Here is a 17,302-nt window from a genome sequence, read left to right on the forward strand (position 1 = left end):
TCAAGAATCTATTTTAAATTTATTCAAAATTATTATTCGGAGAGTTATTTTAAAAAATGTTCTCTATATCCTTTTTTTACCATGCGGTAATTTTTTTTATCTTTTGTGCGTACTTTAAAGAACTAGCCCATTCAACATTTTTAGTTAGCGAGAAATTCAAAATAGGAGATGACTATATCAAAAGATCTTATGAAAAAAGATATTAAAAAATATTTTATTTACTAAAATCCCTATTTTTATCGATTAGGAAGTATATAAAATGACTCGTCGATCTTTAGAATGGGCCATCTCGCAAGAATCTAGTGAGGGCAGACAAAACACGACATCAGCAGGGCACATACGTACGATGGTAGTGGTAGCGGTGGAAGTTGCAGCGAACTTCGAGATAAGATAATGCTTTCAACTTGCATGCATGTCTTTAGCCCATCGCTACCGCTCTCTATCCTTCCAACAGTTGACACATGAGTATCTATAGTTCATACTGACCCTTCGCTACCGCTTTCCTTCGACAAACTACTCCGCCTTGCCAACGCTGTCTTACCGCTTGCCAAAGGTTATTTTCTTTTTAGGATTTGCGATTAAAAAAATCCATAAACTTGGTCCAAACAAGCAACGGACTGAGAAACTAGCGCCAAAGCCATTACGCTAACGTGCATCCTCTCGCTTGCTTGGCTTGCTGAACACTACCCCAGAGCAGAAAATTCCTGACGGCCAGAAACCATCAGGAAAAGCCTAAAAACCATCAGGAATCTACACCGACAGGAACGACTCGATAGGAAAGATGAATATTTTCTAATGGTCAGCCGACAGGATACATTTCCTGATGGTTCTAGTTTGACCATTCAACCCCTGAAGCCTGACTGTAATGCCGTCGGGAATTCCCGACAGGAAATAGTAACAGACATGAATCCCTTAACTATTCTTGACATTCAACCGACAGGAAAAAAATGGTCAAGCCGACAGTAAGCTGATTTTGGTAGTATAAAATTCATATGCACCAAGGACATGATCTATCAATTCTACAAATTGATTTGTCCACTCACAAGACACAATACACGTTAAACCAACAAGTAACTAATAACTAACACAAGTAATCCATCAAGTAATTCATCGCATTCATGTGCCAAAATCCAAACACCAACATATCAGTACATATTAATTGTTTGCGACACTAGGAATACAACAATATGACAGCTAATAAACTGTGGATTCAGAGCAGTATGCAAGTCAACTACAAAGTAAGTCCAGTATGTACAGGATACCACCAGAAAAACGTCAGGCCCAATTTTTCATACCAATATGACCTCTTTCACATGTTTTGATGTAAATAGGGACACAAACAGGAACAAAGAACACAAGGGAGGGTATTTGTACTTTTAGTTCCACTTAAGTCAATTAATACAGCATAGATGTTTTTTTCTCATTAAAAATGTCATTGTGTGGTAAGTCATGCACCTGGTACTGTTTGTCTCTTGCTGCTAATTTCTCACTGATCATGCATCTTAGAGGTTTCTTGGTATGCAAGTCCTGCAAAACACTGTCAGCTCTCTGGACAACTTCATTTGGAACACCTGCCAACCAGGGAATGTGCTCAAAATAGTAAATTAGTTTATCATTTTACTGAAAAAGTAATCATGTTATCATGACATGCTAGGTGATTAGAAATTCGTCCAGGTGCATGACTTAAATTTCAAGAAGAAGCAAGTACTGTACGCAGTTTAGTTTAGACATCAATTTCAACTTAAATTTGAAGTAGCCTTTGAAGCCTGCTGCTAAAGACAACCGATGAAACTCCATACAGTGTACATAGGCAAATTTGGGGGAAAAAACAACCTGACCTATTAGTTTCCCGTAAGGGCATCAGGCAGAGGTCAAAAGAAACAATCCAGTTTCTCGAACCTAATGACAGAGAAAAGAATGTGCAAATGAGCAAGCACAGGAGTCACAAATTGCTATATTTGAAATTACTCGAACCCCGCTCCATTTTTCTGCAGCCTAGGAAACCAAACCTGCAATGAGACATAATGAATCGTAGTAGTAGTAGTTCAAAATTATGCATTTTCTCCTAAGATTGCATCTGTCTGCATGAAAGGACTGCGGATGCTCTGGTTTTTGGAAGATAGCATCAGGCAGAGACAACTGGGTGTGCCACTATTGGTCAGGCACATCTACAAGTATGCAAAGGTTTTTTATGCAGACCTTACAGAAAGATCTACACTCTTCAAATGACTCGTGGAGAAGAATTGTATTGTCATGGTTTCTTGTGCATACCAAAAGACAATTAATTTCTATACAAGCAAGCTACTACAGTAATGTAAGTAGTGCTGCTACACCATGCTGCCTAATTTCAGCATAAAGAAGGCATAACAAACAGTGCTAAATTTCACATCATAGTATAGGAACAATGTATTAGAAACAAGAAATAATATCTAGGAAAAACAATTACAAGCCTGTGTGAATTACAAGCAAAGCAACAATGTTTTAAAGCCAAATATGACTCCTACTGTACATTGAGTTGTTCTATGACAGAGCTATGAAAGGCCAATTGAATTATGATATATAGAGATAATATTTTCACCAATTGCAGGACTCTTGTTTGGTTATCATAACATGACCAAAATAGAAAAAGAATCTGTAGTGCAGAAATAAAAAGAAATAGGTTTCTTTACAAAGAATTGATCTTTTCAAATTAATTGTACAATTGCAGGATGTTAGTTTCATAGAAACATAATGGAAAAAATTGACCTGATTTTCGTTTTTTTATGCAGAATAAAGTAGACAGCAGCAAGGATATCAACACGACCATATTCCATTCTAAACTAAAACATCGATCTTGTCATTTTTATGCAACTGTGAACATAGATCCCTTGCAGGAATGGAAAGAGAGAGCAGATCTGAGAGGGAGATTGGGAGAGGGTGAGAGAGAGGGCACGTTGCGCAGGTTGGGACCTGGAGGGGATAGGGTGGCAGCGCGGGCATCGGGGAGCCCCATTGGGGAGCCCCTCGGGGCGGCGGCTATCGGTGGCGCGGGCGTCAGAGAGCGCACTCACGGTGGCGTAGGCGTAGGCGTTGGATTCCCTTGGGGGCGGCGACAACGCGGACATCGGGGAGGTACGGTGTGGGAGGAGCCCGGCGGCGGCAGGCATGGGAGTGGGAGGATAGAATGGGGCAGGTGTGTGGCTAGGGTTTCACGTTTTTATTTATGCCTCCACGTGGGACCCACAATACAGTATTAGTAGGCGCGTCTTTGAGTTTTTCGCCCGGGCCGCGCGGCGAGTAGTGGGCGCGTCCTCTAGTTTTTCTAGTGAGTCGCGCGCGCGAGCAAATCCCGTCGGTTTCGACTGGTCGTCAGGAGTCGTGAGTGCATTCCTGACGGTTTTTATGTTTCCCGTGGGTTTTCAAGAGCCGACAGTAATACTCGAGCTTATTCCTGTCGGTTTTTTAACAACCGACGGGAGTTACTGAAATTCTTGACGGTTTGAACGAAGGTGACACGAAAAATGAAAACCGACAGGAAAAACCCTGTGTCTGGTAGTGGAATCAGCATATGGATATGGATCACTTCATTGAATTTCTTGGCCCGAGCTCTTGCGATTGGTCTACTTGGAAGGTGGAATGGATCCTTAGCAGGTTCGTATGTTCCTTGTCTACGTAGCTCTTCTGTACTCAGCAAATTCAGATTTGCCCGTAGAGAAAACTGAAGTCAGAGAGCTCAGGCTAGTTGTTTTTGCGCCATTAATGAATTAGTTAGTTTGCACACCGAACAGTAGCACGGCGTGATTGACGGATTCAGATCGAATTAGTTAGCTTGCGTGGAGGAGATATCTCCGGACTAACTAAAATTTAGGAAGTATCATGTAAAGGTGTTGTATGGGGTGTTGAGATACTAATAAAAAATAAATTATAGAATCCGTCAGCACTCCCCGAGACGAATTTATTAAGACTAATTAGTTCATCATTAGCACATGTTTATCGTAGCCCTACATTGTCAAATCATGGACTAATTAGGCTTAAAAGATTGGTCTCGTAAATTAGTCGTAAACTATGCAATTAGTTTTATAATTAATCTATATTTAATACACCATGCATGTATCTAAACATCTGATGAGACAGCAACTAAAGCTTACGAGGAGAAAGCAAACACCCCTACCTACGCAGGCCAGGCTCTGAGCGGTGGTGTACTGTGTACTGTGTACGTCAACAGGTATACAATATACTACTACGTGTGTATAGTAAGGCACCCGTAATGGTTGGAATCAGTTACTACCTCTAAACCTCTCCTATAGTGGTCTAGCTTTTGTTCTTTTTTCTTTCATTTTTGTTCCTGAATTCTTTGGGACTTGTTTTGTTAGAGGCGGATCTATATAGTAACTTGTGGTTGTGAGTGCACCCACACAAAAATAAAAAAACAGTGATTATGGCTAAATTTTCACCGTACCTATATGATAAAAATTTATGTACCCATGAGGCAAGCATAGATCCTTCTTGAATTTGCTCTAGCTCTGTCCCTGTTTATACTGTAACCTTCATTCTCCTTTTTAATCCATTTCAGTAGGGACCAAAAACCCTCTCCTGTTCATTAAAAAAAATATAGTAGGCAAGAGGGATTACACCTTGTTTAAAATTAGGATATAAAGTCTTGGGGTGTCACATCGGATATTATATAGGGTGTCGTATGAGATGTTCGGATACTAATAAAAAAATAAATTACAGAATCCGTCAGTAATCTACGAGACGAATTTGTTAAGCCTAATTAATCCAGATTCGTCTCGTAAATTAGTCGCAAATTATATAATTAGGCCCGTTCACGTACCCTTAAACTCGGCTTGATCCGTTTATTTTTTCATCCGAAACAATGTTTTTCTCTCATAAATTCCTCCAGCATTCCTCCAAACAATCCAAATTCGTCCAGAATTCAGACAAACGAACAGACCCTTAGTTATTTTTTAGTCTATATTTAATACTCTGTGTGTATGTGTCCAAATATTTAATAGGATAGAGAGTAAAATTCAGGAGGCCTGGTACCGGGGCCTTGTTTAGATACCTCAAAATTCAAAGTTTTTTCACTCTCTCTCCATCACATCAATTTTTAGCCGTTTGCATGGAGCATTAAATGTAGGTAAAAAAATAACTAATTGCACAGTTTAGTTGGAAATCACGAGATGAATCTTTTGAGCTTAGTTGGTCCACGATTGGACAATATTTACCAAATAAGACGAAAGTATTACTATTCATCGGTTTGAAATTTTTTTCAATCTAAACAAGGCCCGGGGTAAGTACGGAATCGTAGGCGACTGTGCTGGCCGGGCCGGGCCGGGGCATGCACTGCACCCATGCACGTGGCGCCAAAGCGGCCAAAAATATCAACTCCTACTCGGCTACTCCTACACGGCCGCCTCGCAGTCGCGGCTACTCCGGCAGGGGCTCACCAGGGGGCAGCAGGCCAGCAGCGTAAGCAGGCGAGCCGCGTGAGGCGTGGTGACCCCGCAACGGCGCAACCTGCCTGCCGTGCTCTCTCCGGTCTCGTCGCGGCATAAATGCAGAGGCGACGGCTTGGTTGGCGCCATAAATTCTCGCCACCACCGCTCGACCTACCCGTCCTCCTTCCTTCCTTCCTAGCTCATCCCCCCTCCCCTTCCCCATTGCTTGCATCAGAGCAGCTGCTGCCTGCGCCGTCGCCACCTCAATTCCCTCGCTCGTCGTCCGTTCGTCACCTCGTCCAACTTCCCCTCAGTTCCCACCACCTCCTCAACCGCACCATCGTCGTCTAGCGGCCGGACTAGCGGAGATTGCTACGACCAGATCGGAGAGCTAGCTCAGCCAAACCCAGGAGCGGGAACAAGAAGAAGAAGAAGAAGAAGCTAGCGAAGCGGCAGGTGAGGTGGTCCTTGCTGCCGGCGCGCGGCTAGCTAGTTTAAGCTACCTGCTAGGCCATGGATCCGTCGGGCGGCGCGTTCCTGCCGCAGCTGCAGCAAGGGAGCTCCTCCTTCCCGCGGTCCTCCAGCAACACGTCGCTCGCCAGGAGCGGCAGCGGCGGCGCCGGGCGCGGGAGGGGCGGCACCAGGGGCAGGAAGATGATGCGCAGGGTCTGCCGCGGCGTCATCACCTTCATCTTCGCCATCGGTACGAATGACGTTGTCCGAACCAACCCCCACCCCCACGCGCTTTCGCCTTTCCTGCTCGTCCTTTTCTCCCCTGGTTCTTCCTTGCTCATCCTCCTCCTCCGATCGGTACCTTCCGCTCGATCCGAATTCCGATGCGCTCTCTCTGCTCTGCTCTCGTAAAATTGCATTTGCGGTGTGGCCGATTTGGGCGCGGCGCGTGCGAATTGCATGCGATGCGAATCTTGTTTACGTTTCTGCAGAAGGTTCCCCTTTCTTTCTTCTTTGGTTTCTGTTCCCATCCGCCAGCCTGATCCACTGCACAAAATTGGGGCTTTTTTTAATCAAAGTTCCTGATTATGGGCCTCTAAAGTTTTCACTTGATTCTGTTTATTTTTCCTTTCAATCCTAACAATTTTCTTCATGGTTTGGCTCTGTTTCGGCTTTCAAGTGTTTTGTACATCATAGGATTATTAATCGGTTGCAATTGCTCAAAGCTCACAACTTTCAAGTGTTCGTATTGTACTAACTCTGATGCCTGATCCCTAAAACAAGAAATACAGAATCAACCTTGTCTGACTGAAACATATTTGTTGAGCTATCTATGTTCTTCCCCACCACTAAAGCTACCAGATTTTTTGGGCTAGCTGCAACAAGATTTGATGGCTTCAATTTTTAAGTTCAATTTGGCAAACGATCTTTCTCTTTACTTTCTTTTTTGTTTCTTTGTTTTAAGGAAAACGATCTTTCTCTCTCTTTTTATGTATGTATCAACTTCACTTTTGCTTTGTTAAGCAAGACAAATATCTTTGCATGTCTGATGCTGCAAACTACTAATCTGAAAAGGCACTGGCTGCATGTATGCATGCAGCTGGGCTATTCCTGGGAGCGGTGACCGGCGGTCTGATCGGGCTGGCGACCGAGAGCGGGCTGTTCCGCGGCACTGGAATCGGCGCCATCACCGGCGCGCTCGTCTCCATCGAGGTCGTCGACTCCTCCATCCGGCTCTGGCAGGCGCGCCGCTCCGGGATCTGGAGCATCCTCTACGTGGTAAGCATAAGCACTCACCAGTCACCACTAAGCACTACTGCAGATCAGGATCAGCACTGGTGATCACAAATTCAGCAGTAGCTGGGAGTAGGACAACAACTCGCGACTGCATACCTGACTTGCTTTCTTGCGTGGACTTGCTTGCTTCTGTCTGCAATCTGCATGTCGGCTAGCTTCTGTTGCGGATCAGTCAGTTAGTAGTAGTTTATAAGTATATGCATGGATCATTAGTTATTTTAAGGCTGTGTGTTTCTTTCACAGTGCTTCACTGTTGAACCTGCAACTCAGCCAAGACCCGTTTGGACATTTTCCTCCTCAACAAAGAACAATTCCTGCCTGCAATTAAAATCCTTGTGGAAAATTTGTCTTGACTTAGCATTTCATACCTTACCAGCTACTAGTTAGTATATATACTAGACTACTGGTAAATAGCCGAATAGGATAGTTGCAACTTGCAATCTCTGGCTCTCTGCATCATCTTTTTTTGTAGCATATATACACATGATCCATACGCTTGCTCATCTATTGCTCATGAAAGAGGCATGGTGTTTTGTGAACATGATCTGAGACTGAAACGCGGCGTCTCTGAAGTCTGAACTGAACTTTAATCTGTTGTGCTGCTGCTGCTGCTGAATTTTCTCTTATCTTGCCTAACGGCCGCAAACGGTTGCAATGCAGCTGAACGTGATCTACAGCCTCCTGACGGGCAGGCTGGTGCGCGAGAAGGTCGACCCGGCGGTGCAGCGGGTGGTCCGGAGTCAGGTCGGTTGTTGATCCATGTGGGTCGATCGTTCATGCATCATGCATCTTGTTCGTGTGCTTCTCTCTGAACCTTAGCCATTATTGCAGATGAACGCGGTGGACTCGTCGCCGTTCAGGGAGTCGCCGGACCTGTTCGAGGTGGAGGCCACCAACGGCATGCCGCGGGCGTCCATCGACAAGCTCCCCGAGTCGTGGATCACCGAGGAGTACAGGCGCGACGCCGTCGGCGACCTCTCCGGATGCTCCGTCTGCCTCCAGGTACGGTCCAGATCGATCTTTGACGACGTCCATTTATTAATTTCAGACACAAGAAATCGCTACTGGGACCTGGGAGTTCTGAAAATAAATCTGGATGGATGGTGTTCGTAAATGGTTGCAGGATTTCCAGGTCGGGGAGAAGGTGCGGAGCCTGCCGGACTGCTGGCACGTGTTCCACGTGCCATGCATCGACGGCTGGCTCATCAAGCACGGCTCCTGCCCGCTCTGCAGGAGGAAGCTCTAGACCGTACGCCATGGATGCGTTCATGGCTTCATGCTCGCTGGATGATGTGCCCGTCGCTGCTAGGATCGGAGGAGGCTGGAGCTGGAGGAGGAAGAAGAGACTGACATCTATAGAACCCTTAATTTATAGAGAGCTTTTGTTTTTTGCTTTGCTGCTGCTGCTTGTACGTGTCCTACTACGTACGTACCTTTTGCATCTTTTTTGATCCCCGCCATGATCGATCTTCCTCGTCCATGCATCTATCTCCTCTCGGTTCGGTTCGGTTCCTTCTATCCTGAAGATCTCATGTAATGGACCGTTTTGTGCTTCGATCCATTCCATGCATCTCCGGACTGTGATCTGGTGTAATATATAAAAACTAGTACGTATGTCATCGCACTTTGGACACGCATGCTGATTGCCGATTTGCCGTTGCTGTACGCCTGGGCTCCTGGCAGTTTTGTTCTTCATAGCTTCTTCAGAGACGAACTCACTTCAACAGTTAAATTCTTGAAAAATTCTTGGCCTGAGGTACGAAAAATTCTTGGACTCGGTCAGATTAACTGGTCGGCCTGAGCTACAGATCGATATCGCAGTAACTGCAAGTGACCGACGCCATGATCGGCCTGTTCGTCGTGTGTTCGTATCACTGGCGATTGTACGCCGACCGCCGACAGAGGTCGCCGGCCTGGCGGCCGGGGATTGGATTGGATTGGATTGGTTCGGTCCGTAGGTTAGGTCAGATGATTCATGGCGTCGAATAGTCACCGTGTCCGGCTGCCACTGCGCATGCGTGATGCCTGCGTCTGCGTCGGCGACAGCGAGAGCCATGGCAATAAATACGGATCTCGACCATCTGTGTCACAATATAGCGGTGCTCAAAAGAAGACAGGCTATGGATCGGCAAACGTCAGTACCTGCACCGGTCGTTGCCATGTGCCACGCCATGCATGCGATGCAACGAGAGCGCGAGAGAGACACGGAGGCATGGAATTGAAAGGCGGCCGGGACGAACATGGGCGTCGTCGTGGTTTTCATGGTGGGTGAGAAGATCAATGCGTTCCTCACACAACCGACGAGACCCAGCTTCAGTTTTGAATAAGTTTGGTATCCATATCAATGAGCTATAGCATGTGGGGGATATTTGGTTGATAGTCACGTTCCGCCACACTTCGCCTTAGACGAATTTGACTAAGTTAGCTGGCTAGCAACTAAACTCGAATATAATTTTTCTAGCGGAAGGTCTAGCGTCCGGAAGTCCGAACGGGATGTCACGTGCGGACACGGCTCCCACACCTGCGTCCCGCATCCCGCCCATCACGGCGAAACCCTCGTCCGCATCCCGCCCAACGCCCCGCGTCCGCATCACGCCCAGCGCCCGTGCCCGTGTCCGTCGCAGGACCCGCGTCCCCGCGCCCACCCCGAGCCCGCACGGGGGAACCCACGTGGGTTATCCCACGGTTGCACCCCAGCAGCAGCGACAGGCGCCTGCAGTAGGCCGCTGTCCGTCAGCCATCGGCGCCATGCAACACCCCGATCTACTTTTGAAATATCCAGATAAAGCATTTGCAACATACATCTGAATTAGATGAAACCTGTGAAACATGCGCTTGAACACATGCATGTATAGGCATAGCAACATATACAACATGTAGATCTACTTTTACAACATCCAGAAAGGAACACTTGTAACATAAGTATGAAACACATGAAACACGTGAAATATACGCTTGAAACATGCGAGTAGAGCTATAACAACATATGCAACATTCAGATAGAACACTTAAACATACATCTAAAACACCTGAAACACTTGAAACATAGCCTTGCAATATGCGTACATTGTCATTGCAACATATGCAACGTCGCAGATCTACTTTTGCAACATTCAGATGAAACACTTGAAACACAACGTCGCTGGGGACCACGGCCTACCTGATGGGGAACCGCGGTAGCGAGCAAGCTTGAGTCTGGGGGACGTTGAGAGTTGCCCAGCGTATACCCAGGCGCAGGCCTCCCCTTCTTGCTGCGGTATCTTCGGCTAGCCGCGTTGCACACCATGGCCGTGACGACGCGAGGTGGATGGGGGCGCGGCGCGGAGCGCGGAGGAGCACGAGATGGGGGCCATAGGTGCGGCACACCTACGCTAGAGAAGGCTGCCGGACTAGAGAAGGCGAGGTAGAGAAGGCCGCCGGGCTGGAGAAGGCGCGAGGTGGATGGGGCGGCGATTGCATGCGTGCGGCTAGCGAGCAGCGGTCACATGCGTGCGGCGGTAGAGAAAGGAAAATGTCGCTATCTTTTTTTTTTCCGAAAAACCGTGAAACACTTAAGGTGGAGCGGAGCAGGCCTATTAGGCCGGATGGTTGCGCAGGCTCGAGAACAGGAGAGTCCGGACGGATATGCCGGGACAGACGACCTCACCAGAGAATTTCTGTGTTTTTTTTAGATTTTACGTCTTACTTGATTGGCTTCTAAAATTTGCCATGCTAAAGATTTGGCAAGCCAAAAGTTGGCAAAAAAATTGTCATAGATTTGGCAAGCCAAATATGAGAGTTTGACAAGTTTTGATAGAAAACCAAATACTAGTTAAAATCATGACTTGCAAATTTTTGGCATGGCAAATTTTGGAAGCAAATCTTTGGCTTGAAAAAAGTGTGGCAAGATTCTTTAGACATGATAAAATGTGGCATAAAATTTTCTAACCACATTTTTTTGAAACTTGTTACACTTATTAACTAAAGTTAGTCATGACAAATTATGGCTAGAACCAAACAACCCGTAACCTTCAGTTTTACTATCTATATCAACGGGTAGTAACCTAAATACTGCCTCCATTCTCATCATCAGTCCTAAAAAGAATCTAATTCTAGGCCTACTCAAAGTAAAAATTATTTTAAATTTAACTAAATATATAGAAAATATTATTAACATGTATGAAATAGATATATCATAAAAAAATATCTATATGACGATTCATCTAAAATGAATACAAAAGATGTAATTCTAGGCCTGGTCAAAGTTAAATTATTTTAAATTTCACTATATTTATATTAAAAAAAATATCAACATAAATGACTCCAAATAAATTTACTATAAAAATATATTTCTTGACGATCCATCCGAAGAAAAAAACTACAAATGATACCATTCTAGACCTGGTCAAAGTCAAATTATTTTAAATTTGATTAAGCTTATAGAAAATTATCAACATGAATGACTCCAAACATGTATGCTATAAAAATATACTTCATGACAAATCTAATAATACTCTTTTAGTACGATAAATATTAGTATATTTTTATAGAATTTTGTTAAATTTCAAATCATTTGATATAACACTATTAGAATTGCATGCTTTATGAGGAGGGACAGGGAGTAAGTACATACTAGGAACAGTCAAATCAGAAATACTGGGAACTGATAATAGTGAGACGAAATCAGCGATGTCACTTTACCAGCGGTCAATTAACAACAGTAGATGCAGTAGCAGTAAAAAACAGTACACATACAAAACATACATACACCTCACAGCATCAGTTAAATAAGTTACTTCTCCTTTTGGCTTATTATTATTTCATATATATATATGCACTAGGGTTAATTCCAGCACTGGAAGACATATTACTTGCTTTTCGGGTGGAAAGGATTCGAGCTTTCCACAGAGCATCATCAGAAGAACAGTGACGAGCTATCGGCTTGAGTCCACACCTTGACACCATTGAGAGCATTCAAAGACGCTGGGGAGGAGCTTCCGCGCCTCTCCTACTTCTTTACACCATTGAAGGGGGATGGATGATCTTGGCCGGTACAAGTACATATATAACACATTCGACACGAGGAAAGAAAACCTCCTCCAGTCAGGGGTGTAGCCTCCTCTCCACCAGGCACTTTATAGTCACGTTGGTGGAAGCGTGTTGCTGCGCCGGCCAGCGCTGGCACCACCGCCTCGCAGGGAAAGAGTGGGACCTCGGTGCGTGCTCGCCTTGCTTACGAGGCTGGAGTCAAGGAACACTACTATGACTGTTATGTCGTCGTGGAAGTGGCGGCGAACACCGCGATCGATCTTCTTGAGGTCCGAGTACCTCATCTCTCTTTTCTTGGCTGCCTCTTGCAGTGCCGCTCTTATCAGCCTCCTAGCACAGCCCTGCAAGACCAAACAGAGATGTGAAGCATTAGACGGTGCAGTTAGCAGCCAGATACCTCCTAACATCTAAACTTATCTTCTGTTTGGCTAAGAGCAGCAATACATGTACCGAAGTTTTCTTACTACCTCCAGTCAAGTATAGTTGATGTTTTGGACAAAAATATATATTTAACTAAATGCAGGTCAAAATAGCTGTCCAAGACGTCATTTGATTTCGACCAGAGGGACTACAGAAGAAATTACTGAAAAAAGGAAACTTTTTCTGCATTAGAGTGTTAAGAAAACCCCATTGTTTGGAGAGATTTCTAACATCTAAGCATGCTCCTTTGGCCAAACAAGGTAAAAAAGGCCATGATGCTAGGCTCCTGGGAGCTATAGGTCCAACTCTAAGTCAATCTGACAATCACAATTCTACAGCAGTGGTTCCGTTCTCTACCTTGCCTGAACTGCATTATTATTTGCCAAACATTTGACCCTTCTATTTTGTTTACACATATTTCGAAACAAACACGATGGTGCACATGCACAGTGCCCAAGGGTTATTATATTTCTGTTACTATGAAATAAATGATATTTGCAAAAGATATTTGCCTTTTCTAAAGGATGCAACTTTTTGTGTAGCAACAGTCAGCTATACAGTAGGCAAATTCATCATATTATCTTAATCACATAGTCCATGCCCCATCAACAGAAGCTTGTAGTGAGTATCCAAAGTAAAATGAAATACAACAGGGGGAAAACAACTTACACTGCAGGGGCTACTGTGAACAATATCAACAGCATCTTGGTTGGTTAAGTGCTCCCACAGTCCATCAGATGCAAATATGAGAAACTGGTCGTGTGGTTGTAGTGGTTGCACACTGATTGATGGTTCTGAACTTAGTATTGGCTTGTTAAAAGGTTCACGGAGGCGGAATTTTGCATATAGGGGTTCCCTGTTGAACTCTTGCTTTTTGAGATAAGCATCACCAATCGATCTACAAACCTGCAATGTAAGATGGAGAAAACTCAATAATTGATATACATGTGAAAACTTAGAAAGTATTTCCAAATTTGCTAGTTGTAACTCATAGAATAAAAAAAATCACAAACTTAACATCTTAGCATAGCAAGCCAGTTGGGTATGTTAGATACACGGGGATCACATTCAAGTCCTTCAGAATGCAGATTAACAGGCAATTAAACCATTAACAGATTGGGCATAATAACTGTAGAGAGTTAGGAAACACCTCACACCCAATTAGGGGGGGGTGACTTTCATATAGTCAAATACAACTTGGAGTACAAGTAACATGATATACATGTGTACATATCTCTAATAATAACTATCTATACAAACAAGTCTGAAGTTGAAGGGTAAGGGGGACTTGTGTATTTTCAGTAATAGAAAGTTAAGCTGATTGACGAATAAACATAAATGAACATGATATTCACCAAATAACACTTTAGCAGTAATAATAGTAACTAATGAGAAAGAGCTTAATGCCATTATATGCTTTAGGCACTAACAATTGATACAGAAAAAATAAAACCCAATACACATCCAATTCTAAAGCTCCCTGCACAAGAGAAATATGAATGGTGCCACAATCAATCATAACACAAAGTGAGTAAGAATATTTCTGACTTTCTGTTGTACTTCAAATAGCACCTACGAACCACTTTTTTTTTCATCCAAAGACCTATACAACTGGTGTCATTTAGTAACAGCATTAACAGATAGTTCAAGACGACCAAACATCAGGCTTGGCACAGCTCCAGACCCGAGATGGCGAGATTCATGCAGGGTTTGGAATTTGTAGAACAAAATAAAGTGGTTTAAACATGTGTTCAATCTAGAATAATAACAAAATTTTTCAACTAAATACTCTCAACATGCCCACAGCTCCAGTTCCAAGACTTTCTGGAGCTAGCGATGACCAGTTCCAAAAAATTCTTGGAGCTGGGGCTGTACCAAACAATCTGAACCCAACAAATCGGTTCTCAGATACAGAATACACACCTGAATTAGTCCTTTTACACGCCAAACATTGTGCTTGAGAACAACAATGTGCCTATCTTCTGGGTGCATTGACTGCAGTTCTTTCCTCACTGACTCAATACTTACATTATGCTCTGCAGACAGTTGGACAGCCAAAACTTCTCCAGTAGCTTTAACATGTCTTCCTAAAACGACACGGGAATCCCCAACATTGGCAACATAGAGCATGCCACCACAAATTACACCGACCAGGCAGCATGAGCCGACAGCTGCTATCTGAGGCTTTACAGGCCATTGTTTGGTAACAACAGAGAAGAATCCATCTTCTGTAGCTTCATACGCCTTCTTCAGTACATCAGCAGACATTGCATTCTGCTCAGATGCAAACCCTAAATACAAGCCACGAAAGAATGGATTGATCACTGGATCGCTCCTTTATGTGCAAACTGAAAGCCAAATGCAGATATAGTACTAAGAAATGGGAATAATGCTACTGCACAGTATTAAAGGTTAGCAAGTTACTTTTCAGATTCTGGAAGAGATGATCATTGATATAACAGGCTGTCTCTGGGCCACCATGTCCATCGTAAACGCCAACGAAAGTGCCATATGGTCCAGAATCTAGAAAACTCAGTGGGCCTGACTCGATCTGACACTGGTCCTCAAGTAAGTTATTGGCCTGAACAACAGCCATGGAGAACTCCCCATTGACATGCTGCCCGGCATCCTTGTACCAAAGAAGTCCATCCTGCCTACCGGTAACATCTGAGCCTGTTCGGGCATGCCGGTTCGATGATGGTCGCCAGCACGCCCGCAACAAGTTCATCAATGTCACTAGCATCCCTCATCAGTCATCTCTTGCACATACGCCTTCGAGCCCGCTTCATCTGTAGTCCAAGAAAACCACAGTTGGATTTGTCAGCGCGCCAATAGTTTTCTTCCCTGTGTCCTATAACAAAAACAACTGGAAATGAGCCAAACACAGCTATGGCTTATGAATGTTAGTGAGAACTGCGAAGTCTGTTGACTTTCGATCTGAAAGCACGATTCAATGATAAGTGGATGACGTTATTTCTTTTACTTCATATCAGTTAGCAAATAACATTACAGGTATCCTATCAATGTTGCCGTAACTGTTCTCTAAACCCCTTAGACCCCAGGAATCTCCTTCATAATAGCAGTAGAGTAGAAGTGCAAATAATCATGACATGTCCTTCCCACAATTGTTCAAAGCTAGCACTGGACTTAAAAATACTGAGAAGAGAATCCAATGACAAATGCAGAATTTTGTAGGACTCCTTCCACCAGATAAGCAGAAGAAAATATATCTAGTCTAGGCATGTAAATGACAATCAAAGCCAATCCCCCAGGAACTATAATTACGCAAAGCCGGCTCCTCCCCTCGCCAGGTAAATTGTTAAGCTCTCTCTGGGTCCTTATCCTTATTCCTTGGCGACGCGAATGAACTGCATCATCAAAGAGGAAACGAAAGATAAAATTGGGACACCGCAATTCACACATTAATTTCGCCGAAAAGCCTCCACCCCTTCTCCTCTGAAACGCTCACGCGCTTCCCGCACATGACAGGCACCCCGTCAATTGGAGAAACAAGACATGATTTTTCTTAGCCCACGAACGAAAAAAACCACAAAATTGGAACGATACCACGGCACGCCAGCGCCGAAAACTAATAGGACAAACCCGCTGATTCGGATCAAGAGGGAGGGTGCCTGTCACCGATCCTGGGGGCCGGGGCACGCGGCTCCAACCTCCAAGAGGGGGGGCAGCGGGAGGTAGGAGGGGGAAAATCGCACCTTTGCGTGGGCGGGGTGCCCAATTGGCGGGCTCGGATTGGGATTCAGCGAGTAGGGGCGAGGGGCCTCGATCAGGTCGCTCGATTTGGGCGTCGCCACGCTGCTGCTCCTCCTCTCCCCTGTGTCTCCCTCTCCTTCTGGTCTGGACGAAGAGGGAGAGAGAAAATAGCAGAGGAAAAAGGTTAAAAGGAGCCCGAGCAGCCGCGAAACGGGTCGGGTGGCGCGCTCTCGCCCGGCCCGGCCCGACCCGACCCACACGAGGTGACGCGGTGAAATGATGAGGGTGGGGGAGCACGGGAGGGGAAGCTTGGGTGGGGCGCGCGAGCGCGACCGGCTGAAGTCGGGGACGACGGGCGGCGAGGGTGAGCTGAAAAATGTCAGGCCTAACCATGTTCGGTTGGCTGGTTCGTATCATTGCTGTTTTGTGAAGAAGTACTGCTGGCTGGTTTGTGTGAGAGAAAAATACTATTCTGTCTAAAAATTTACGATCGTTTACGACACGCCACAGCCAAACGAACATGCTGGTCAGACCTGACATTTTTCACTGCCCATTTCGTTCAGAACAAGCTAAAATTCGTCAGAATCGATGTCGAATTCACCTCGCGAAACCGCCAGAAGATTCTTCCCCAGTCTCGATTTTATCTCTGACGACACTGAAATTAAAGAAAGAGAGAATCGTGTTCGGCTGTTCACTTGCACAGTGGATTTCGGATTATTTCGGATGATTAGTGCTCTGTGAAAGAATAAGGTGAGAAATGAACAGCCGAACACGTCAGCGTTATGTGAATGAATGACCATCTGATCTGTCAATGCGTTCACATGTGGATGCAGTTAGTTGGTCACACTTGGGAGATGACTGATGGCTCTGCCTGCCCTGGCAACGGCAGCTGCTTCACCTACCTGTCCACCAAGGTCGTCATCGGCATCTGCTGCCGGCTCCGTCGAAAAGCCACGAGCTTGCCAAAGATC

General features: G+C 44.9%; 2 protein-coding genes across 5 annotated transcripts; one reads left to right on the plus strand and one right to left on the minus strand.

The window, feature by feature from the left end:
* The first annotated feature begins 5,574 nt into the window (after window positions 1-5,574).
* LOC136528871 (NEP1-interacting protein-like 1) lies at window positions 5,575-8,901 on the plus strand. The gene is made up of 5 exons (XM_066521868.1): window positions 5,575-6,123; window positions 6,973-7,151; window positions 7,830-7,913; window positions 8,001-8,171; window positions 8,293-8,901. The coding sequence occupies exons 1-5, from the start codon at window positions 5,934-5,936 to the stop codon at window positions 8,413-8,415; spliced, it is 747 nt and encodes a 248-aa protein (XP_066377965.1). The 5' UTR covers window positions 5,575-5,933; the 3' UTR covers window positions 8,416-8,901.
* Window positions 8,902-11,818: 2,917 nt separating this feature from the next.
* On the minus strand, window positions 11,819-16,493 carry LOC136527417 (probable protein phosphatase 2C 60). Of its 4 annotated transcripts, none has more exons than XM_066520141.1 (6): window positions 16,334-16,493; window positions 15,903-15,985; window positions 15,042-15,406; window positions 14,541-14,908; window positions 13,287-13,523; window positions 11,819-12,538 (listed from the first exon to the last, which is right to left on the minus strand). In XM_066520141.1, the coding sequence occupies exons 3-6, from the start codon at window positions 15,358-15,360 to the stop codon at window positions 12,290-12,292; spliced, it is 1,173 nt and encodes a 390-aa protein (XP_066376238.1). In that variant the 5' UTR covers window positions 15,361-15,406; window positions 15,903-15,985; window positions 16,334-16,493; the 3' UTR covers window positions 11,819-12,289. The 4 variants fall into 4 exon arrangements, with proteins under 4 accessions (XP_066376238.1, XP_066376235.1, XP_066376239.1 ...); XM_066520138.1 differs by having other exon boundaries at window positions 15,042-15,468; XM_066520142.1 differs by lacking the exon at window positions 15,903-15,985 and having other exon boundaries at window positions 16,334-16,492.
* Window positions 16,494-17,302: the final 809 nt, after the last annotated feature.

This window comes from Miscanthus floridulus, chromosome 19 (genome assembly GCF_019320115.1).
Source record: "Miscanthus floridulus cultivar M001 chromosome 19, ASM1932011v1, whole genome shotgun sequence".
NCBI lineage: Eukaryota > Viridiplantae > Streptophyta > Magnoliopsida > Poales > Poaceae > Miscanthus > Miscanthus floridulus.